General features: G+C 32.7%; 1 protein-coding gene across 1 annotated transcript in view; it reads right to left on the minus strand.

The window, feature by feature from the left end:
* Positions 1 to 23,381, minus strand: part of LOC100376087 (myosin-IIIb-like) — a 42,995-nt gene extending 19,614 nt beyond the window's left edge. Inside the window, exons 1-22 of the mRNA XM_085495828.1 lie at positions 23,228 to 23,381; positions 22,131 to 22,288; positions 21,071 to 21,225; positions 19,996 to 20,100; positions 18,582 to 18,681; positions 17,147 to 17,369; positions 16,958 to 17,023; positions 16,607 to 16,777; positions 15,715 to 15,808; positions 15,353 to 15,469; positions 13,574 to 13,678; positions 12,795 to 12,878; positions 12,418 to 12,620; positions 10,741 to 10,842; positions 10,099 to 10,213; positions 9,271 to 9,397; positions 7,246 to 7,456; positions 5,994 to 6,135; positions 5,398 to 5,551; positions 4,163 to 4,251; positions 3,865 to 3,994; positions 3,278 to 3,369 (exon numbers count right to left, since the gene is read on the minus strand). Coding sequence (XP_085351954.1) covers positions 3,278 to 3,369; positions 3,865 to 3,994; positions 4,163 to 4,251; positions 5,398 to 5,551; positions 5,994 to 6,135; positions 7,246 to 7,456; positions 9,271 to 9,397; positions 10,099 to 10,213; positions 10,741 to 10,842; positions 12,418 to 12,620; positions 12,795 to 12,878; positions 13,574 to 13,678; positions 15,353 to 15,469; positions 15,715 to 15,808; positions 16,607 to 16,777; positions 16,958 to 17,023; positions 17,147 to 17,369; positions 18,582 to 18,681; positions 19,996 to 20,100; positions 21,071 to 21,225; positions 22,131 to 22,288; positions 23,228 to 23,253 — 2,769 coding nt within the window. The 5' untranslated portion in view covers positions 23,254 to 23,381. The remainder of the gene's footprint in view (positions 1 to 3,277; positions 3,370 to 3,864; positions 3,995 to 4,162; positions 4,252 to 5,397; positions 5,552 to 5,993; positions 6,136 to 7,245; positions 7,457 to 9,270; positions 9,398 to 10,098; positions 10,214 to 10,740; positions 10,843 to 12,417; positions 12,621 to 12,794; positions 12,879 to 13,573; positions 13,679 to 15,352; positions 15,470 to 15,714; positions 15,809 to 16,606; positions 16,778 to 16,957; positions 17,024 to 17,146; positions 17,370 to 18,581; positions 18,682 to 19,995; positions 20,101 to 21,070; positions 21,226 to 22,130; positions 22,289 to 23,227) is intronic.
* Between the last annotated feature and the right edge of the window lie 2,553 nt (positions 23,382 to 25,934).

The raw sequence follows: 25,934 nt of genomic DNA on the forward strand, positions 1-25,934 counted from the left end.
TGAGTTTGCAATTCAAGAACACAATTTGAAGATTCTTTGAATAAAGCCACCTAAGTGAGTTTGCAATTCAAGAACACAATTTGAAGATTCTTTGAATGAAGCCACCTAAGTGAGTTTGCAATTCAAGAACACAATTTGAAGATTCTTTGAATGAAGCCATCTAAGTTAGTTTGCAAGAGCAGTTTACAATTTGCATATACTTCAAATGAAGCCCTTTAAGTGAGTTTGCAAGTGCACAATTTGCACATAGTCTGAATAGAGCCCTCTAAGCGAGCTTACAAGTGCACAATTTGCATATAGACTGAATGAAGCCCTCTAAGTGAGTTTCCATGAGCACAATTTGCATAGACTTTGAATAATAATATAATACTAATAACAATGTCTGTACGAATAGTTTCATTCAACTGTCGTGGAGCAAAATCCTCTATTAACGATATTCACGCTCTCTGTGACTCTCATGACATAGTGTTAATCCAAGAGCACTGGCTTAGTAACTCCGAATTAACACTTCTAGGGAGTATACATAATGGCTTTAATGCATGTGGAGTTTCGGCAATGAATGAAGAGACGGCAATCCGCGTGGGACGGCCGTACGGAGGCGTTGCCATCTTGTGGCGCAAATCTCTTGGTAATAAAATTAAAATACGATATTTAAATGATAACAGACTTATTGGCGTGGAACTGCGTACTGAACATAGTCATATACTCATACTGTGTGCATATTTGCCCACTTGTTCAGATGATAATTTTGATGATTTTCTTAGCTATTTGGCTAAAATCTATTGTATTGTTCAAGATTGCAACGCTACGAATGCTATTATTCTAGGTGATTTTAAACTTGAACATTTTTGCTCAGAAAATAATATATATGTTTCGGACATATGTTTCCTTGGTCGTTCCACTGTAAACTTTACATATTACAGCGAGGCTCATGGTAGTACTGGGTGGTTAGATCACTGCCTTAGTACACCCTCTGCTCACAACGCAATTAAGAAAATACGTATTATGAATGATTTTATGTCGTCGGATCACTTTCCTCTCAGCGTTGAGATAGAGTGTGCGGGTCTGACACAATTTGAGCGCCTGCATCGATTTGGAAATTACCATAGAATTGTGCCGAAATGGTCTAATGTGACCCAACATCAAATAAGAAGGTACCAATCTAGGACTGCTCAGCTTCTGTGTACCATTAATACACCAAATAACGTACTGAGTTGTCGTGATCCTAATTGTAAAAATCAAGACCATATGATCGCTCTTAACAGTTATTATGCTGACATTGTTCAATCATTGCGGATAGCGGCTGAGGATACTATACCAACTGTCAAACCTAAACAACATCATGAAATTCCAGGATGGAATGAACAAGTTCGTGACTTTCATAACATTGCTAGGGATGCATTCATGGTATGGGTAAGTAATGGAAGACCTCGTACTGGACCAATATATGAATTGATGCGTAAAACGCAGGCAAAATTTAAGCTAATGATTCGAATGTGTAGACGAAACGATGAACAAGCGAGAGCTGATGCGTTAGCTTATAAGTTATCACAGGGGAAATCTCAAGACTTTTGGAATTCAGTTAATAATATGACTAACAATGTTGGACCTCTACCATCTACTATAAAGGGTTGTGATGGGCAAACAAGCATTTGCAATATGTGGAAAAAACATTATGAATCGCTTCTTCAGTCTGTAACAAATTGTCAAAACAAAAATCATGTGATATCTGCTGTGAATGTCGTGAATTACCACGAAGATATGATGGTCACCTGTAATGAAATCAAAGTAGCCATTAATAAATTGGAAAAGGGAAAATGTATTGGAAAAGACAGTCTGTGCTTGGAACATATCATATTTGCGGATCAAATACTGTGTGTTCTACTAGCCTTGTGCTTTACTGCATTCTTTGTTCATGAACACCTGCCAGACTATTTTATGGATACAATGATTGTCCCAATTGTTAAAGAAAAGACTAAAGATATCACAAGAGTGAATAACTATAGACCTGTTGCTATAGTAACCGTTTTATCGAAATTATTTGAGTTGTGCATTTTAAATCGAATTGAAAAGTTTATCGAGACTAGTGATTTTCAGTTTGGGTTTAAACGCAAGCATTCAACAGAAATGTGTATCTTCGTAGTGAAGGAAATTGTCGACTTCTATAAAAGTCACAACTCGCCCGTTTTTGCTTGTTTTATGGACGCAACAAAAGCGTTTGACAGGGTAAACCATTGGAAGTTATTCAAAAAATTACTTGATAGGGGAATGCCTGTATTCATTGTGCGTTGTCTATTGCATTGGTATCGAGGTCAAACTTTTTGTATCCGATGGGCTTCAGAAATATCTGCGTCCTTTAGAGTGACCAATGGAGTTCGACAAGGAAGCATTCTTTCGCCGACGTTATTTTCAATTTATATTGATGATCTCAGTACTAGGCTGCAACAAGCGGGTGTTGGATGTCATTTAGCTGGTAAAATAATGAATCATCTTTTTTATGCTGATAATATTTTGTTAGTTTCACCTTCTGTCAAATCATTGAAAAAGCTCATTGAGATCTGCGAGTGTTATGGTGAGGAGTTTGACATTCTTTTCCATAATACTAAGACAGAATGCAAGTAATTTTTTCCAAAAACGTGGAGACAGACAAGGGTCCCAAGCGTGTACTTGTACGGTAACCTCTGGTTTTCGTCTCAGTGAAAAAGTACCTGGGTTATATGGTGTCATCAGATGGCAAGGATGAAGCTGATATGAAGCGACAATTGCGGTGTATTTATGCTAGGGCAAATTTTATTTTACGAAAATTTATAAAAAGTTCAGAGTACGTTAAGTGTTTGTTATTTAGAACGTATTTATACAGTATATATTGTCTGAATGTTTGGTGTGATTATCGTACACAAATTGTGAATACTGTGCGAGTGGCTTATAATAACGCTATAAGATTGATCTTTAGCCTTAAACGGGCTAGCAGCGCCAGTGGTAATTGCGTGAGTAGAAATATTTTCAACTTTGAATCTCTTCAGCGCAAGGCATTATATAACTTCAGTCAGTGTCTACTTACAAGCGATAATGCTTTAATTCGTACTTGTGTCAACTCTGACAGTTTTTTCTTATCCAAATTTTGGACTAATCTTAGACGTTGTATTTATTAGTGTTCGTGTTTGTTATGTATTTAATATGGGACTTTTTTGGCCTGAAATAAAGGATTAATAATAATAATAAAGCCCTCTAAGTTTAGTAGCTGTGTGAGTTGTTGTCTGATCGTGTATTTATTTACCTTTTGGTACTGTTGCATTGGTTTTTGTTTCACGACTCTGCCAACAGGCTGTAATTTCATCTCGTCCAATCCTCTAGCATCGGCAAGATTACCTACACGAAGAAAGAAGAATATTTAAAGAGGTTATTTAAAGCGTGGTGGTCGACGCGTAGCGAGTGTTCGAATTTCATGTAAATAAACAATGTATTTTACACGCGCTGTATACATCGCTATGAGTCCCATATCGAACAGGACGTGGCACTACGACTGCCATCCTTTAAATTTTACATCACATAATTATTTTCACTTTTTTAATACTAATATTGACAATAGGCACTTTATTTAGAACATATTTGTTTTATATTATGGTTGAATTATTTCATTTCTGCTCAACTTCAATTTCTATATTCAAAGACATCAGCTGAAGGGCTGGGGGTAAAATTACATGCAACAACACTTGGGTCAGAGGTCAAACAAATCCAAATCCAAATCCAAGTCCAAGTCCAAGTCCAAGTCCAAGTCCAAGTCCAAGTCCAAGTCCAAGTCCAAATGTCAATGCCAATGCCAATGCCATTGATAATGTCAAAGATTGCAATTAAATAATATACCTGTTCGCGTCAACTGTCTCTCAAATAACGTTCTCACAAGTGGCATTTCAGAAGATCGCAATAAAAGAACTATGTCAGGTGCCAGTGTATCTCGATTCTTTTCTAAGAAACGACTTGCAATGTACTCAACCTGTAAAATATCATAACAATAATGATCACATATCACCTCACAACTATGGGTTACATACTTTAATTAATTATAACAATCAATGATGTTCATCCACACAAGCCACACTAAAACAAAAGTATTTTCTAGTTCACTGCATGATGGCGCTTTTAGAAATATAGTCAGACTTACCTTTCCAGCATAATGGTATATTCCAAATGAAAGTCCATGCTGTAGGGGCTTCCAGTAATACTTTTTGCTCAGATTTTTGTAAAACTTGTCTGCATTGGATAGAAGCAGAAAAATGTAGTGTATTAACCTGAAAGTTATACCTTATTAACCTAGGTAAACCTAGTGTGTAGTAGTTGACATGACTGTGAAGTATACAATGGTCATGTTATTGTGTACTGTAAAATCTGTATTAGAAGCTGCGGCTTCTATTAAAATGCTACAATGCAGAAGAGGGGATGCGGTTTCTATTAGAGCATCTACACATATGAGAAATGGTGAATTTTTGGTTCTCAATTGTTCAAAAAGAATGGGTGTGACTTCAATTAGGAATGCAGTTTCTAATAGAGATTTACGGTACATGGCAACCATTCAATCTCCATACTCCATAATCCAGTGCTATCTATGTCTGTTTAAAGACACAACTGTTCAGAAAGTGTTTTTGTTCAACATTGGACAGACACTGCATTATAATTTATCTCAAACTGTAAATCCACAATCCCTGGGATTACACAAGTGCATCATGGGAAATATAATTTGAATGGCCCATCCATTATTTACTGTGTACACAAAGGTTATTCAATGTGCCAATCCAGAGTGGACAAAACTTACTATCTGTCTTAAAGGACATATTGTCGCAGTGTGGATTCACTTTGATTAGAATAAATGTAAGACTGACGATTATTTCGAAGGCTAAGTTGGGACAAGCCTTCAACCATTAGATGTGAATTACCCTTACATCTCACACAATCAATGAACTCGTGTCAAAAGCGTATTGTACATATATTCAGAATTATATAGGACACAAAAACACATTTTCAGGGTGAAAAGAGTGGTTTTAGAGATAAATCACTATGTGGAGTTATTTCCTTAAATAAGGTTGTCATCTTTCCTTTCATAACCTAGAGCCATGGTTTAAAGATGTAATATTTTTAATATGTTTTTTTATTATTATTGATTTTATAAAATGAATTAAAAATAAAAAAAAATTGTCCTGCATGCAACTGAGTATTCCTTGAATGAAAAAACAAATTATTACTGGTATATGATTCAACATACATGTTAAAGCTCATAAAAAGATACAAAAATATTGCAAAAATAGTTTTCAGTAAACTATAATCCAATGTGTTTATTTTTTTAATCCATATTCCATCTTTAAACACAACAGTTTTTGTTTTCACAACATATGAAACACTCACCCACTAAAGTCTGCTCAGTAGCCTCTGGAAAACGACTCTCTTCGTCTAGAAGTGACAACATTCCCATCGGTTTTTGGAGAAACATGTCTAACAATGGCCGATTGTCTTCGTAGGTGATCATATCAGCGTCAATACCTTCACTTATGTACTCTTGCTGTGAACAAAAACAAAATGAATACTTAAAAAAAATAGTACATTATTATATTTAAAATATGGGTATTGATTTGTAGAAAATATGAAATAGAGAATAATTGGGTAATAACTATTTTATTAATATTAATAATAATTACTTTTGCTTCAATTAATAATTATCACAAATCCATCTACATTTTATGACCCCCGAAAAAAAGTTTTGGTCAGTGTGTTTTCCAAAATCAATGTAAGGAAATATATGGGCTTGCAATTGTAAGGAGCTTCGAGTGAAAAAAAAACGATTTGATGACTTTCACTAAAATCAGTGTGGTTCCCTGTCTTAAGGACCCTCATCTTTCCAGTGAAATGATCACACATGAAATGTAGTGATTTCTCCTGACTTGAATTCACAAAAATGAGTTTCTCTGGAAATTAAAATGGTGTACAGAGGTATGAATAATTACCTGCTCCCATGCAAAGATATGTTGGTTAAAATAATACTGAATCTGTTCATTGGCAATGTTGATGCACAACTGCTCAAATGAATTCACTCGGAAATTCTCAAAACCAAAGATATCCAGAATACCAATCTGGCGTGCTCCATCACTGGAAAAAAAGAAGAAAAAAAAAATTCCATGAATTAACACAGTTGTTTTATAATTTTGTCTTGCAACATGTGTATGAAAGAAATTTGTTTTGCTGTATTTTTTTTTAAATTGATTACTGGTATTATGTTTGAAAATATATTTTTTATTTATACACCTGTGTGATATTTCGGTATCCATACATGACACATACATGTACCTTTGATACATGTTCATGGCACTCTCACACCCAATAGTTTGAAGGGCGCCCCCCACATTCATGATTCTTTTGTTTTTATGTCACATACATGTACATGGTACCTTTGAGGCACAACAGCCAATGATGTGTAAAAACTGAAGCAAACAATCACATGTTTGAATGGTCATGAAATCAACCAGCCTTCCCGTCCCTGACACACGTAATGTGACAACCAGGAAACTCAAAACTTGTTCATTGCTGGTTCCAAAGTTTTAACATGAACAGTGTTCTTAGGGGCAGATATCCAGGCATTTTCACTGCCTGGCAATCATCAAAGGTGAAAACAAAAGCTGAAAACTCTCAGGAAACGGTACTTTGGGATGGTTGTTGAGATTCTCCTGAACAGTGTAACAAGATTATCCCTACGTGTGTAACATATATAAATTTAGTTGCTCAGGATTAATTCAAAGTTGAGTTTGTGCTGTTTTCTTGATTTTAGCTGTTCAGCACAGCAGCTTGTGCATATCCCATACAATTACACTGTACAGTTGTGCACATCCAATGAACATAGAACATTTCATAACCTAGCTCTCCCCCCAAGAATACTGTAAACAGCTTAATTTTCACTAGAAAATTTCATTTGATGATTTTATGGCCTTTGTGAAGATGAAACTTTGTGAAAGCTTCAACCACTTAGTGTTGTAAGACCCAGAAGATCTTTATTACTTCAAATTTCCTTTTTTTCACCAACAGAATTAAATTGGTTCACAGTATTCAAACTTGAATTAATTTACAGACCAGAAACAGATTATGCTTTGAAACAAAAACAAAAGTACTTCAATTATTCACCATAGAGGGCAGTATGACAATTGCAAGTTGAGCCAAAAGCTAAGAAGATGATTTTTTTTTAACACAGAATATCTCGCTCTTTACCTGGAGTCCTGTGAAGGTTTCAGCAGAACATTGATACGATTTACGATCCAGTTAAAAAGCCGTCCATAGATGGCTTTTGACATGGCATCTCGTACATCCTCTGCTTGTTGGACAGTATTACTCCTTACTATCGTCTCTCCCCTAGTTACCACACTGTTGGTTGTTAATGCTTCTTTCAGTTCTTGCTCCTCTACCAAAAGCAGCTCAGCAACTAATGTGGAAAAAAAATCAAAACAAGGTTTATATTTGAGTTAATGAGTAAAAGTGTTTTTTATTGAGATATGTGACTTTCAGGATCATGCAAGTTATAAAGAAATATCATCAGTTAAATACTGAATATAAGATGAAATCTGACATCAAATCAACAGTGTCGATTTTCTTTAGGCACTCTCACACCCAACAGTTTGAAGGGCGCCATCACATTCATGATTCTTTTGTTTTTATCAACAATACCAAATAAGCCTCAATTTTCATTTTTCAATTTTTCCACTGTTATATATTTGATAATATTCATTGGCTTTTGAATTCACAGATTTTCTAGCAAAACAGAAATGCTATCATAATTTTATCACTCTCTTTTCATCACAAATTCATAACAAAATACCATTTATAGTCTTCCTTCAGAAGATTGGGATAAAAATAGCCAAATCTTTTGAGTAAAAACTGAATATTGACTCAAATTTAGGGTTCATTTACAGAATTACAGAAACATTGCAGAATATAAGAAAAAGTGCAGAAAAACTTGGGCAAGTCTATTTTAGAATCTAATTTTTACTAAAAACAAGCAGCCTATCGGCTGAGATAGCTCCGCTGTTAGCAATGCACATTTCAATTAAAGAACTGAAGACATCATTAGAAAATGAACAATATGAATAGTATCAAAGCAATCAGACTTACAGTTTTTAACAAGAAGTCGAAAATATCACTTTTTACCAAAAATTACAAAAATATTCACCAAAATAAATTAATTAGAGAATTGAAGATATCATCACAAAACGAACAAATCTGAGAGAGGTCCACATGTAGTACCTATATATGTAATATCAGAGCAATCGGACTTACAGTTTTCAACAAGAAGTCTAAAATATCACTTTTTACCAAAAATGACAAAAATATTCACCAAAATTAGAGAACTGAAAATATCATCACAAAATGAACAAATCTGAGAAAGGTCTACATGTAGTATCTTTATATGTAATATCAAAGCAATTGAACTATTGGTTTTTAACAAGAAGTCGAAAATATCACTTTTTACCAAAAATTACAAAAATATTCACCAAAATTAGAGAATTGAAGATATCATCACAAAATGAACAAATCTGTGAGATATCCACATGTAGTACCTATATATGTAATATCAGAGCAATCGGACTTACAGTTTTCAACAAGAAGTCTAAAATATCACTTTTTACCAAAAATGACAAAAATATTCACCAAAATTAGAGAACTGAAAATATCATCACAAAATGAACAAATCTGAGAAAGGTCTACATGTAGTATCTTTATATGTAATATCAAAGCAATTGAACTATTGGTTTTTAACAAGAAGTCGAAAATATCACTTTTTACCAAAAATTACAAAAATATTCACCAAAATTAGAGAATTGAAGATATCATCACAAAATGAACAAATCTGTGAGATATCCACATGTAGTACCTATATATGTAATATCAAAGCAATCGGACTTGCGTTTTTTAACAAGAAGTCGAAAATATCACTTTTTACCAAAAATGACCAAAATATTCACCAAAAATAGAGAATTGAAGATATCAACATGAAATGAACAAACCTAAGAGAGGTCTACCCAAGGTACATATACACCAAGTATCAAAGCATTCAGGCTTGTAGTTTTCAAGAAGAAGTCGAAAAAGTAAAACATTGACACGGACGACGACGACGGACAATCACTCATATGATAAGCTCCACTCGACAAAGTAGACAGCGGAGCTAAAAATACTAGGAAAAGGTTTGAACTTAAAAACAAAGTAAAACTAAATCTCACCACTAGATGGCAGTGTGCTTACCTCGTTTCGTTCTTTTAGAATCTGCAATTTTACTGGTATCTGACATATGTTTCATTTCTAAACTTTCAAAAGTCACCTCACCGATGTGAAGAATTCCTGATAAGAGGCAATACATCTGATGAATTTCCTGAAAGAAGAACCCAGATATACTGTCAGTACAAACATGGATTGACAAAACAAACTGGAGCAGTAAATGTATCAACTGGTAGATATCTCTCCTGTTTGTAGTCTTAACCATGAGAGGTACCAATCAGAATCTCAGCAAGATTAAGTGAATCATATCAGAGCAATTGCTTATATTCAGTGACGTGATTCTACATGGAACACACAACATCATTGCAACATCCAGCATTCAAATATCTCATTTTTCAAGTACATCTAACAAAATCAATCACATCCATAACACTGACATGTTGGCTAAATTTTACTCTCAAATGTATAGTTCTTAATAATGCAATATCCAATAAAAAAATTAGAAATTATTATTATTAATTATTATGTTTAATTTGTAATTTCCCTCCAAAAAACATATTTATAGATTACAAGTTACTTTAGTTAAGCTGGATTTAATTAAAACCACAATACTACTTTTAAGATAAACACTTTTCAAAAAAAAAAATTCTGACTGTTAATTTGATAATGTGAAGATGAAACTTGGGGTAATTGAAACAAGTTGGAATTTCAAACCTCAGTATTTTGATTTCTGAAACAAAACTTGACTGTCTTGGATATATACACTATGACACAGAAAAATAATCTTTCTATCTTCATTCATAGTTATATTAAAATAAAAATGTATTTCTGCATGATTAATTCAAATTAACATACCTCTGATGTAAAGCCAATGGTCTCCAGGCACTTATTAATGACCTTGAACTTGACCTTATTGATTGACATATTAGCAACATCCTTGTAGGTCAAGTTGCCACCTCCTTTCAGATATCTACAGGAAGAAATAAAAATAAATTAAATGACATCCCAAAATAAAATGTTTTGCAAGAATTTATACCGATACATATGAATTGAGAAATGAACAGATAAAAACTTTTGGAGTTATTGCAACAATAATTGTTAACAACAACAACAACAACAACATGGACAGACATTTTTCAACTGTTATACCTTCTTTCCGATTTCAAAACAGAAAATATCGTTTTTCCATAATTATTTCCAAAAAATTGAAAACAAGATCAATAACTAAATATGGATCAATTGAACAAACAAAAGTTCAGTACAGTATCTCTGCAGAATAGACAGGATTTCATGACATCTAAAATGCATGTGCAATAAAAACAAAAGTTGAACGTATTATCACCACATGATGGCGCAATTTAGTTAACATTTCTAAAGAAGGAAAAATTATCAATAGCAAAAACTAAATGCACCCAAGTTGTAATGAAAACAAAAGTTTACAGTTATATCATCACAAGATGGCGCTATGCATAGATAATTACAATATTTAACCAATACCTGTACACAGTCTTATTTTTGAAGTGATATACATTGGCATTGTCATCATCGCTTGATAATCCGGCTAATACATAGTAAAATATATGGAAGTTTCTTTCACCCCTGTTGAGTAAAAATATCATGGAAACAATCAAAGTGATTTTAAACACTACCGAATTCTGCCATAAATTCGCCCAGGGCCGTTAAATGGCAGTTTGAGTTTTTAGAAAAATAAAATGGGACCAAATAACCGCCCAGGGCGATTTTTCAGCAGTTTTTTAAGGTGTTATTTTAATCTTTTCTGATGCCTAAAAGTTTCGCCGTAGTCACTGACACCTATTCAAGAGTATTGATGTTTATTACGACTAGCGTGAATGATAAGCTTCGTTTCGACAATGAGCTGTTATCGCTGTAAATAATGTTAAATTATTCCTCAAATGCTCAGTTTATCTTTTGAAAACAACTAATTTTTTTATTTAAGAACAAATCTTGCCGCTTTCCCATCGAAATCCAAGCCAAAAGATCGTACAACAACATCGGCAAATCTTTTCCGTACTGCGTTCAATAACATTAACATATTTAAATGATCTATGGCAATTTAAACACGTTGGCATCATCCATCGTTTTCATTGGTTAATTATCGATTTAACCTGTCAGGTCAAAGAACACCGTCTCAGGTCAAACATGGCGGATATTCATTTTCACAGCATCGAGCGCTGAAAATGCGATCAGGATCATTCGCTTACGATGAAATAATTTGAAATTTATTTCCATTTCATAACAATTCAACGAATTTATTTTTTGAATGTTATTATAATTATTACTAGGTAATAATCAACAATTGTAAAACGCAGCATGGCCGGATTGCGATACCGCGATCATTTGCTACTAAGCAATGCAGTTGGGTTCGTTTTTATTTGAAACTTCTTTTAGAATATACTTTCGTTACTAATAAAATGAAACAAAGTAATTGTATTTGGCGCACGAGGTTCGTTAATGTTACTTTTTTGGAGAAAATTGCGCTGTCTACTTTTTAATCCAGTAAGAAAAAAATGTATAAAATTTTAGATTAGCTTCTTCAATAGTTTCTTTCATTTTGGGTGGTCTAACTTCCGGCGTTGAAAATCGACGTAGGTGGATTTTTCAATGAAAATATAAGCCCCTCTAAAAATATTTGATGATAATTTTTTGAAAATTTGAACCCCAAATAAGGGCCCACCAGCCGTGAAACCGCCTAAGACAATTTTTCGGATGGGCGAATTTACGGCAGAACCCGGTATTATTTTGTGTTGTGGAAAAACACAAAGACAATATTGTAGAATACTTTATTTTCCCTTGGAATTAATTTTCGCTATTTTCACTGAAGGAGTGATTCAGTGAAAATAAAATCCAGCGAATATACCTTTTTTCCTATATTTTACATTGAACTCATCAAAAATCAGCAAAAATTAATAATTCCAGCTAAATTTTTTTTACAGAAAACATTTTTTCATAATGTCTTCTAAATTTATACACTGCTTGTTACGAAGTAAATAGATTAAAAGTGTTCTTGAGAAAAGTCTGCAAAATAATTTAATATTAATATTTTTTTTTCTTTCAAAAAAGTAAATGTTACTACTCTTTCACATCACTATTAAAGATTGCAAGTGATCATTGAAGTATAAACAAAACAAAACAAACAAAAACAAAGGAACCTACTTGGCTTGGAAAATGACTCTGGACTTTTCCAGCAGATACTGAGAGATCTCGGCTCCGATCACATGACCCATAGGGGTAAATTTCAACTCTAAATATTTGCCAAATCGACTGGAGTTGTCATTGATGACAGTCCTGGCATTGCCAAACGCTTCCATCAGTGGATTAACTTGTAGTACTTTTTCTTCTAGACTTCTATTTAATGCCTGTATACATCAGAAGCAGACATGTTTAAAAAGAATTATCTGTGGAAATCCAATGTTTGCCAAGTTATAATAAAAATATGATTTTGGAAAACAAATTGACCAGATGTGGTTTATATTAATAGAAACATGCATGTAAACATTTCATATAAATGGCCCTGGACCATGCATACTTACCTTCCCAAGCTTGGTAAGTTGTGTTACCAATAAGTTAGCACTCTCAGTCTTTCCAGCACCGGACTCACCACTGATAACAAGACACTGCGAAAAAACATAGGTAAAGTATAGAAACCTTGTCCTCAATGAGATGTAACTGCAAATTGTTAAATAAATAATATTAATTTTACAGTATAAATAATATTAATTTAAGGGCATGTGTGAGGACTCAATTTTAGGTGAATGAATTAAGAACCAAAGTGAAAACTTTACTAATACAAACTTCCGTGACATTCTAGAATTACGAAATTTGTGAATACTTAATACTAGTATTGTGATTTACAGTACTGTAGAATATTTTATTTTCTCTTGGAATTTATTTTTGCTGAAGGGAAGCTTCAGTGAAAATAAAATCCAGTGAATATTCTTTTTTTCCTATATTTCACATTCAACTCATCAAAAAATCAGTGAAAATAAATTCCAAACAAAACACCCAAAAAGCCTTTTCAGTGAAAATTAATTCCATCTAAAATAAAGTATTCTACAGTATTATCTTGAATCTATCATATGACGAAAAAAACCCATAAACTGCTTTAATTTTGAGTTTGAAAAATCATGAATTTTGTAGCAGTATAAGTATTTGTAAATATCTGAATGACAACACAAAAAACACATTTAATTTTTAGGCAAATTTAAAAAAGCCAATCTCTGATATACGGATATTGTATAATTTTTTCTATTATGAGCAACGCAGCAAACTATTACTGAAATCAAATTAAAATATCAAGACAAAAGTTTACCTGGTCTTGGGTATAGTGTAGCATGGCTTGGTAAGTGGAGTCAGCGACACCAAATATATGAGGAGGATTGTCCCCTTTGTCAGCGTGATTGTACCGCAATGAATGCTGGAAAATATGAATAAAAATGTTACTGTAAAATTCATATTTAAGGCCGCAGCTTTAATAGAAGCCACACCCCTAACTTGAGACATTGTTTCATGTTGAAATTGAAAAGTCTGCGATATAAGCCGCACCCCAAACTTTCACAAACCAAACAGCCACCACATATTACAGGAAAAGATATACCATTTAATTTTAAATTAAGGCATAATTTTTCGAACATTTCAATCTTTCCTGACGCCTAGATTAGAGTTTAATTTAGGTTTCCCGTAGTTATTGATGCGTTTCGACAATGAGCTGTTAATATTGTAAAAAGTGTTAAATTCTTCTTCAATGCTCAGCTTATTTTTCGAAAACAACTAATGTTTGTTTTCCCATCAAAATCAAAGCCAAACGATCGCACTACAACAACGGTAAATCTCTTCCGTGTTGCGTTCACCATGAAGTCGCTGAACTACATTAACATATTTAAATGAGATATGGTAATTCAAACACGTCAAACACCATCCAGCATTTTGATTGGTTAATTAGCGACTTGACCTATCAGCTCACAGAACAGTATCAAGGCACTAATGTGCTTGGACAAACATGGCGGATATCTTATCAGATCGAGCGTTTACATGTGACCGAAATCATTTGCTTGAGGTGAAACTAAGTTGAATTTTCACAACAATTCAACGAATTTTATTTTTTACACTACTGTAATCACAACTGAGTAATAATTATCAATTGTAACACTTTGAAATAATGACCGGTCGGATTGCGATACTGTTACCGTAATCATTTGCTACTAAGCGATGCATTTGTGTTTATTTTTATTTCTTTTAGTATATTTTGTTATCAACAAAATTAAGAAAATAAATAAATATTACATTAAATATACCATGTATTTTTTTGTTATCATGTGAACAGTTTTTTTTTGATTGATTATAAAATAGAGCATGAAAGGTACCGATACTAACGAATTAAAGTGATGTCTATTCAAGAGATTATACGGTACCATAATCTGCAATTGCATACAATATTTGTAGATATTATTTATGTTATACAGTGTGAAATTTTCGTTTGTGTACAAGTTTGTCTGTGTGTGAAAATCTGATAGTACGCTTAGAATTGCAACAAAATGACAATCAAGTGTAATGCATCTCATTAGCATATCATTATCCTTTCAGGCCTTTGTTTTCTGATAAAATTTCCCAGTGTGACCGAAGTGAATGCTCTAATTAAAGCCGCACCAAGACTTCACATGCATTTGAATTTTAATTAAAGCCGCGGCCTCAATTAGGAATTTTACAGTATAACAACGGATTAGAATTTAATATATTAGTCTTGACAGCATATTGAGTTAGTTTGGGCACAATTAGTTATATTCTGTAATCCGTTTTCATGATTTTAAGATTTTACAGCATTCATGAAGACAAAATTTCACGAAGCTCTGCATCATATGAATCAAAAGAAATTTTAAAAATTTTGCAATTTTCACTGACTAGTGAAAATTTGTTCATCATGAAATAAAATTGGTCACATGCGTACAATATGCATTGTTTGTTTAAATTAGCATGCAACAACTGTGGTACTCTAATAAAACCGGTTGAAACTAGTTTTTCAAACTAAAAATAATAGATGGTGAACCAGTATCATCCAGTTCCAAGTGGTTCAAACCAGATTTAACCAACTTACCCTGTCATCATATATATTGAGTTGCGTAAATGGATTTACAGCAATCATGATATCTCCAACATATGTGTAAACCTGTCCAAATTGGTATCGCTCGTACAGATGTTTTACTAAGACATCCTGGAAAAAAATATGTACTGTGAAGTTTACAAAAGTGAAACCAAGTGGCAATTGAGCAAATATTATTGAAAACAGACACAAGATTGTCGCGAACTACTGAAAAACTCATCAAAGACATCTTGAAAATAGTAATTGTATTTTTTACGAAAACGAAAAAAATTGGCAGTTCCATAATGGAAAATACCCTGTGGAGAGGATGATTATTTGCAAAGGAGGCAGTTGCTAAGCAACCGTAAATTACTAACTTCATCAAGATGTTCAAGCTGAGCTAGATCATCCATGATGGGAAATCTTGTCCTTCGGGATTTCCTTGCAGCCGGTCTATTCAGCTTACCACGTCTAGAATACAAATGACAATTGTTACTTCATATGACTCGATTCCTGATTTTAATTGACACTTATTCTGACTATACCTTTATAGTCACTCAAAGGACTGAGTGGCAAATTTTAATGGCATTTGTGGACCCCAATGGAATGTTGACAACTACAATATTTTCACAATTTTTCTGACTCAAAATCTCACAAGTAGTTTACAATGCCCTGGTCCTTACAATGTTTATTTTCTACTTTCTTTTCCCCTCTGCAAAGAGATCATTAAAGCCCATAAAAATACTGTAAAATACTTTATTTTCGCTTGGAATTAATTTTCGCTGAAGGAATGAATTAGTGGAAAAAAATCCAGCGACTTTACCTATTTTTCTATATTTTACATTCAACTCATGAAAAATTGGTGAAAATAAATTCCATACAAAACACCCCAAAAGTCTTTTCAGCGAAAATTGATTCCAGCTAAAATAATGTATTTTACAGTATTTATGTTTCAAGTCATCACACATGTCACACTGTTTCATGTACATTGTTTTCAAAGTTCACAATTTTTGGAAAAACAAGAGAAAATCAAAATCAAAACATGATTTTCATGACAATACTAAAGTAAAGATCTTTATCGCATATCATAGAAACCTCTATAATTTCAATCATCAAATGTTTTTAAATTACGGCAGGAAAATTAATGAAATAATGTAGCAGTGAATGTTACGCAGAGTTCTTCAAGGCAGATTGAACAGAATCCTTCTAATGGTGTCTCAAATTCTGGAATCAAAAACTAAATGGATTAAAAAATAGAGTTTCACTTACTTTGTTGTAACTTCAGGTGCTTGCTGGATACCGCCTAATTGTTGATGGACAGCCATCATTTCAATTAACTGAAGCCGAAGTGGATTTGTATCTTTCGGAACTTTCTTTATAAATGGGTGATTGAGAAGCCGCTGGGCTGTGGGTCGCTTTTCAAAATCTTTAACCAGACATCTGTGAACAAGGAAGAACTAAGTTAGAAACATAGCAAAGAAATTTATCAATGAATTTTATTCTTGGAAAACATGGTTCACAGATTATTGCTGGTATACAGAATCAATTTGTTTCTGTGTATCTGCATAAAATGGCCTAATGGCAGCCATTCCAGTCATGAAAATTTACATAAAAACTTACTTTGCAACAAAATCCAAATAGTCATGTGACCAAACTTCCGGATTCTTCAGTGATGGAGGTTTATTTCTAATGAATATACAAAACATTGAATAAATAAATAGATAAACCACATTATATTTTGCGAAAAACAAGTCTGGCAAAGGTGTGAAAAGATTGAACAAGGAAATAATGTTTATCTTAAGAAATCACCTTGGAATTTTGATGAGCGCCCTCATGGGGTGTAGTTCAGAAAGAGGTGGATCACCATCACCAAGTTCTATGGCCGTGATTCCAAGTGACCATATATCGCATCGGTTATCGTACGTGTAATCTATCTGTTGTTCACAAGCAATGACTTCTGGCGCCATCCAAAATGGCGTACCAACAGATGTGTTTCGTCTCATCATTGTTCTACGAAGTTGTGCTGATACACCTATAGTGAAATAGTTTCATATGTAGATACATTCAAACATGTTTATAGCAAGAAAACAGAAGAAAGATCACTTGAACTTTGAATGAATCCACTAATTCTAATTCTTTGAATGTTAAGTTGAGTTCACATAATCTTCTCTTAGAACTCAATTCAAGTGAAGAAAAATTGCAGGGATTACCAATGAACATAATCATTACTCAAGCAATGCTGCAAATACTGTAGAAGCAGTCGCTTCTATTAAAAGAAGCTTCTAGGCTGATTGACGATTAGTGATTCGCTCCGCTCACAAAAAAAAAATTTGGGTGTTGCTATGGTAGGACAGAATTTTTTTTTTCAAAATTTGTCCACCAACTAGAGTGCACATGTGACCAGCCTATCAGCTTTGAACAGACACACAAAAAAGTGAGTTCTATAGAGGTTTATTAACATGGCTATTTTGAGCAATGAAGTCAAGTGTAAATAACAATTTAGACTATAGCACTGAATGCATGTTGTGTGTGTGTCAATCCAGTAAAAGCAAAAACAGAATAATAACTTCAGGCACATACTCTAGCAAATAAGAATGAGAAATGTCTGAAATTCTGACTCTGAATTCTGAAAGATTTGTACAAGGATACATTTTGCGCAAAGCTACCACCAAAAATCAAGTTTCTGGTTTTTGTCATGGTAACAGGAGGACAGAACTATTATTTTTCAAATTTGTCCACCTTTCTAAAGTGCAGATGTGACCTGCCTGTCATCAAGTTGGACCAATATTGGCTCATACCCCCCAAAGAAATCACAGAAATGTTAAAAAACATTCCTGACAAAAAATACCCCAAAATTCGAGGTCAAATTTCTCAGCAATGGAAAAAGATATAAAAAACAAATGGTAACTTTGTGCACACACTCAAGCTGAGTAGAATGAGATATGTCTGAGGTTTTAACCACATGACTGGTAGGAGAAGATTAATTTGGCACAAAGCTATTCAAAGTTTGTGTGGCCTGCCTGCCAAGTTTGATCGTAATTGTCCCAGCCAAAAAAATCACAGAAGAGTTAATATGTGAAGACAACATAAGAAATAAGAAATAATTAATTTTTGGTTCTCAATTAAAATGAGTGTGGCTTCTATCAGGTATGAGGCTACTAATACGGATTTTACAGTATTACTTACGCCACCATCCATTGAGTTTTATTTTTTATTTTATTTCAATATATATAAGGAATCTTACCAAAATCAATTAGTTTTATTTGTGCATCCGCTGTCATCAAGACATTGTGACCTTTGATGTCTCGATGTATCACACGATTGTCATGTAAATATTTGATTGCCTGGAAATGAAAAATAGGATGAATTAAACAAATATGCAAATGTATTCAAATGATACAAATAATATGCAAATGAAGTTCAAAAGCTATTCAAATGATATTCAAATGACATGCAAGTGGTATACAAATAATATGCAAATAAATTTGAATAATATGCAAATATGTTCAAAAGCTATTCAAATGACGTGCAAGTGGTATACAAATAATATGCAAATAAATTTGAATAATATGCAAATGAAGTTCAAAAGCTATTCAAATGACATGCAAGTGGTATACAAATAATATGCAAATAAATTTGAATAATATGCAAATATGTTCAAAAGCTATTCAAATGACATGCAGGTGGTATACAAATAATATGCAAATAAATTAGAATAATATTCAAATGAAGTTCAAAATCTATTCAAATGATGTGCAAGTGGTATACCAATAATATGCAAATAAATTTGAATAATATGCAAATGAAGTTCAAAAGCTATTCAAATGACGTGCAAGTGGTATACAAATAATATGCAAATAAATTTGAATAATATGCAAATATGTTCAAAAGCTATTCAAATGACATGCAGGTGGTATACAAATAATATGCAAATAAATTAGAATAATATTCAAATGAAGTTCAAAATCTATTCAAATGATGTGCAAGTGGTATACCAATAATATGCAAATAAATTTGAATAATATGCAAATGAAGTTCAAAAGCTATTCAAATGACGTGCAAGTGGTATACAAATAATATGCAAATAAATTTGAATAATATGCAAATATGTTCAAAAGCTATTCAAATGACATGCAAGTGGTATACAATTAATATGCAAATAAATTTGAATAATATGTAAACGAAGTTCAAAAGCTATTCAAATGACATGCAAGTGGTATTCAAATAATATGCAAATGAATTTGAATATTACGCAAATATGTTCAAAAGCTATTCAAATGATATGCAAATATATGAAATGCTAAAACTAAAATCTTAGCTTAGGATTGAGCTTTTATTCCCGCTACAGAGAGCATGGAAGCTATATTTATAATTTGGTGGAAATTTTCTTTTTATTACTTTGAACTTTTTTCTTCTTTTTTTAATCTGGCTCTAACCCCCCCCCCCCCAACCCGAATGTATAGCTACATCTTCTGTTGAATGATTTTCATATGCAATTAGTTTGCTCTCTGATGACCCCTTTGATTTTCCTGTGAATTTACTAAATATACCTTGAAAAAAAAGCAACTAATATTTTAGATATAACTTTAAAATTATCTACACACCTGTAATCTTACATAGCATAAAATGTACTTTTTAAAAATTTATATTTTTCTTACTGTTAAAGTTTCTTTGATGATGTATGCAATGAGTCGTTCATCCATCCTCTCGTCTCGTTTCAGCATTCCCTTAATAAGGTCAGTGACAGCGCCACCGTGACAGAACTGTAAATAAAAGTATCTCTGGTTAATTTGTACACGACATGGATAACAGTTTGAATACGGTAAAACATGTCTTGTAAGTACGTGTAATGAAACTAATCTACATCAACATTAATGTAGAAAGCTGAATTGACAAAATCAAAATAAAAATTGAATTAAATCTTACAATGCAATGTATCCAAATCAAGATTATAGCCAAATTTGTAATTAAACAATCATGGAACGCTGCTATTTAAATGTGATAAACCGATTATGTTTGGAGTTCATAAACAATGCCTTAAAGATTTAATATTTCATAATGGTTTGATAATTAGTACTGGGATAAGAAGCAATTGCACTGTTCAGACTGAATGCATTAAGAGTTCTAATTTCATTGTACCCATTATTTCAGGTGAATGCTTACATATATGTAGTAGTATATCGTTATGTTAAGTATACAGTTCCTAAGAACACATTAAATATGACAAATGACATATTTGCTATCGTAGAAGCGCACATAAATCGAAAAATTGCTTTTACTCATTGGATTATTAAAATCTGACTTCGTTTGACCTCTGACACACCTCTGTCAATTACATAAGCAGATATTTACAACTAGAAATAACCAGATGCCACAGAAACTAGAATAACTATTCAGTTTACAGAGGTATTTTTTAAAGCAATTTTTAGAGATGTTTATGATAGAAAGATGCTTTTCAAATTCAAATCCAGGCTGGTTAATAGTTATGCGACATTCTAAGTCACATGACAAAGATTGTCCAATACCTGACTAGCATATATTGAGTATTTTATTTTCCTTTGGAATTAATTTTGCAATTTTTTTTCTTGAAATTGGCTATTTTTTTCATTTCTCTAAAATTCTGCTAGCAAATATTTAAAAATATTCATGAAAGTAATTTACAATATTAGTGATTATTATATTATTTCTTCAAATCAAAAAATGACAGATCTAACAAAGATGAGAGTTATATACCTCCATCACCAGCCATATCTGGTCGGTCTGTCCGCTTGGCGTTTTTTTGTAATAAGCACCATAAAACTTAGGTAAATTAGGATGCACACAGTGATTCTTGAAAATACCATATTCTGCTTCAATTTCCTCCTCAGTGTCTGCACTGGCATCCATTACTGGAGAAGAGTATTAACAGGCATAGGAATTAAGGTGAAGACTTGGAGACTTGGAGGGGGTAGATTTAAAAAACAATTCTGCTGAAACAATTGACAGCAACAAATAAATCTATACAACAGATTAATGGAAAAAATATTCCAGATGAAAAATACATATAGGAACTTTGCTCCAAACTAAACAAAATAAACATTCGGCATAGTCGCTTGTACATCATCTCTATCAATAACTGAATTTTGATGTGAATTTTTTTTTTTAATTCAAAATGATTGCAAGGTATATAAATGGTAAAAACGGTTACTATAGCATGTGTATCCCTTATTTTGATTTAATTATAACAAAAAAATATTGAGAAATAAATATGACAACCAAATTTAGGAGCATAGTAAAATAATCAGGATCTAACATGAAAAAGCAATTGGATTTAAATGGACACTGTGAACTGAATAGGTCAGGAGGTCAGCCTTTACTGTTAACCTGCAGGGAAGTAAACATCATTTCTATTCCTTGATGTAAAGAGTGCAGTGAATTGATTCTCCACATCATTATTGTCCCTGACTGTCAAACTAGACATCTAAAGTCATAATATTGCTATTGAATGGGTTGAAAATTATGCAATGCAAAACAAATTAGTTCTCTTGAAAAATATGGGAATTTAATTTTCTTCACATCTTGAAGTCACTAGAACTGTGATTCGTACATGGCTGCATCTACGGAAGAAAGCAATTCAATTGGCCGATGTAAGGTTGATGTCTTTTGTTTCAAAATGGCGTATTTGATATTCACATGAATGTATAATTAATTCAACATAATTAAATCAATCAAAGGCTGTGAAAGTTTAATAAAAAAATAAAGGAAATCTTGTTGGCACATGGTGAAAAAAAAACTATTTCACAAAATAACTTACTTTTAGCGGCTGTCAATTCTTCTGTTTCTTTATTTTTTGCTGTGAAGACTTCCCCGTAAGTTCCCTCTCCAATTGAGTCTATTAACTCCCACTTATCTGTGGGGTCTTCCAACCCGTTACATATGTCTACAAGCTTCATTTTGGTTCTAGTATTCAAGCTGGAAATCAAACAGATTTATAATATGTCAGGTGATAGTCACATGATGATCACATGACAAGCTTGAATATCCATGTTAAAGAAGTTAAGTATCATTATTGAAATCGTATCAATGGTTATTTCACTGTCAAAAATAATATCTACATAAATTTTCACAGCAGAGAGTTGTTTATAGTGGATCTATAAACGGAAAACTTGTCTCGTTACATGTATTGTGTTTACATGTTTTTTATTGAGTGTCATTTCAACTTTATATAAGCGTGCATGTTTGAGGAAACTAAACTACTTACAGCTAAACTGAACATGTCATAAGTTTAAGCATTATAAATCTGACATGTCATTCATTTAATTCGAGAAACTTCCTTTTAGCCATTCTGCTAATAATTACGGTAGCTATGAATTCACTATAAATTAGTAGAGGCAACACTAACAATGAAATTGCACAAAAAGTTGAATGCTATAAAAAAAAAAAAAAATAGATTTTTCGAAATGATGTTTTGGGGGTTCCTTATGAGGGTGCTGCATATTAGCTGTTAAGGTTGAACAAAATAATTAATCATAGCAAAAAGACAAGTACCGGTAATAAATGAGACTGAGCAACAGTTTAATAATTTCCTAAATTAAACATCATTTCAATATAAAATATAACATGCTACAAACAAATGTGAATGATTGTGATAGAAAAAGTTCTATAATAGTAAACATATGAACTGTCAAGTTATCGTTAACATTTAATAATAATACAGTGTCCTCGGGGGAGGAAAGCATTATGTATACTTAACAACAAAGACATGTAACTTTTTGTTAAGTAAATATTCATTTTAAACGATTATGGTTTTTTTTTTTAATTGAAACTAAATTAAACATAAACATTAAGTTGGAAAATGTGATCTATAGAAGAACTTTTTAAATGAATATTTTGATAATAAACAAGAATTACCAATTCAATACTGTTTCCTTCTGCATTACCGTTACATTTTTTTTATATAAATATTCCTGATATAATAGTAAACTTATCGATAGTCGCTTGAAGCGCTGGCTGGCTTACTGATCCCTATGAATCGATCACTGCTACACAAAATGTTGAAGCTGGGTTCCTGCTAACCACATAAATGAAATATCAGATAGCAATTAAAATTCAACTGACAAAACTCAGTTGTAAGGTGACACATGACTGATCCGATTACGGAGACATTTCGATTCCAACTCTCGTCATTGTCAGACATGCTTAACTCGACAACATACTATAAAACATGCGATGTGTAACCATGACAACAGACAATTAAATCCATGTACCGGAAATGCCTCGGGAATAAATTTCTTTCCTGTTCTTTGAGAAACTTATCATGTATGTGTAGATATACGCGAATGAAACCCGAAATGAGGCCGATCCACGATCCCTACTATAAGACTAAAAAAGAATCTGTAAAGTTAATACATTGTGTATGACAAGATTAAATTCCCTGCAGCCAAAAAAAAATGCAATATAAATGAAGTTCCACAATTACTTTCAATCCTATTTTCTGAATATATTAAATATTGATCACCATAAAACTGTTCTAAGTGCATGTGGTATTTCCGATACTGAAACATATTAATGTATTCTCAGAATACTTGAATAATTAATCTGAGTATTGTAACAAAAATTGATTTTTAGATAAAAGGAATTGCCAAGTACATCTTGAATTCCTTCATCCACTATTATTACAATAACTCAGATTTGTTGGTGCCCAGTTAGCTAGCATTTTATATCTGTTGATTGTTTTTTTAAAACTGAAACATACGTATATGTGCTACTGGTATCATCTCCCAAATAAAATAAATAAATTGAGGATTGGTGATATTATTCAAATTCTTTTGTAGTGTGTATTTTGTAAACATCACACATTTATAAGGTACATATTTTGTAAAAATCATAATTTTGGAGAATGTATTACTGGTGTGTAATTATCATACATTTGCAGTATTTATTGAGTAAATATCACATATTTACACCCATAGCATGTATTTTGTAAACATCTCACATTTTGAAGGATGTATTATGTAAATATCACACTATCTTAGAATGTATTATGCAAACTTTTATGGTTTCCATGGAAACAAGGTCATCAGTTGTTTTTTTCTGTTCAATAACTGATCAAAAACTGTTTTCTATTTTCTCTTAGCATTATATTATATTATAATTAATTCATGACAAAATGAAAGAAGAACCAGTGTAATATTACTACTATTATTAACAGAATTGATTAATTTCCTGTACATTCAGAAACTGTAACCTAAAATATTCATGAATGTTGGTTGAACAAACCATCAAATTTAACTTTGAACTTCATCAGAGTAAGGGTTTGGCAATATATTTCAAAGGAGTTAACCAAGGTAAGGGTCTGGTCAATACATTTAAAAGAGTTAACCAAGGTAAGGGTCTGGCCAATACATATAAAGAAGTTAACCAAGGTAAGGGTCAGGCCAATACATTTTAAAGAAGTTAACCAAGGTAAGGGTCAGGTCAATACATTTAAAGAAGTTAACCAAGGTAAGGGTCTGGTCAATACATTTAAAAGAGTTAACCAAGGTAAGGGTCTGGCCAATACATATAAAGAAGTTAACCAAGGTAAGGGTCAGGCCAATACATTTTAAAGAAGTTAACCAAGGTAAGGGTCAGGTCAATACATTTTAAAGAAGTTAACCAAGGTAAGGGTCAGGTCAATACATTTTAAAGAAGTTAACCAAGGTAAGGGTCAGGTCAATACATTTTAAAGAAGTTAACCAAGGTAAGGGTCAGGCCAATACATTTTAAAGAAGTTAACCAAGGTAAGGGTCAGGTCAATACATATAAAGAAGTTAACCAAGGTAAGGGTCAGGTCAATACATTTTAAAGAAGTTAACCAAGGTAAGGGTCAGGCCAATACATTTTAAAGAAGTTAACCAAGGTAAGGGTCAGGTCAATACATATAAAGAAGTTAACCAAGGTAAGGGTCAGGTCAATACATATAAAGAAGTTATCCAAGGTAAGGGTCAGGCCAATACATTTTAAAGAAGTTAACCAAGGTAAGGGTCAGGTCAATACATTTAAAGAAGTTAACCAAGGTAAGGGTCAGGTCAATACATTTTAAAGAAGTTAACCAAGGTAAGGGTCATGTCAATACATTTAAAAGAGTTAACCAAGGTAAGGGTCTGGCCAATACATATAAAGAAGTTAACCAAGGTAAGGGTCAGGCCAATACATTTTAAAGAAGTTAACCAAGGTAAGGGTCAGGTCAATACATTTAAAGAAGTTAACCAAGGTAAGGGTCAGGTCAATACATTTCAAGAAGTTAACCAAGGTAAGGGTCAGGTCAATACATTTTAAAGAAGTTAACCAAGGTAAGGGTCAGGTCAATACATTTTAAAGAAGTTAACCAAGGTAAGGGTCAGGTCAATACATTTAAAGAAGTTAACCAAGGTAAGGGTCAGGTCAATACATTTCAAGAAGTTAACCAAGGTAAGGGTCAGGTCAATACATTTCAAGAAGTTAACCAAGGTAAGGGTCAGGTCAATACATTTTAAAGAGGTTAACCAAGGTAAGGGTCAGGTCAATACATTTTAAAGAAGTTAACCAAGGTAAGGGTCAGGTCAATACATTTAAAGAAGTTAACCAAGGTAAGGGC

This window comes from Saccoglossus kowalevskii, chromosome 22 (genome assembly GCF_978046115.1).
Source record: "Saccoglossus kowalevskii chromosome 22, keSacKowa6.1, whole genome shotgun sequence".
NCBI lineage: Eukaryota > Metazoa > Hemichordata > Enteropneusta > Harrimaniidae > Saccoglossus > Saccoglossus kowalevskii.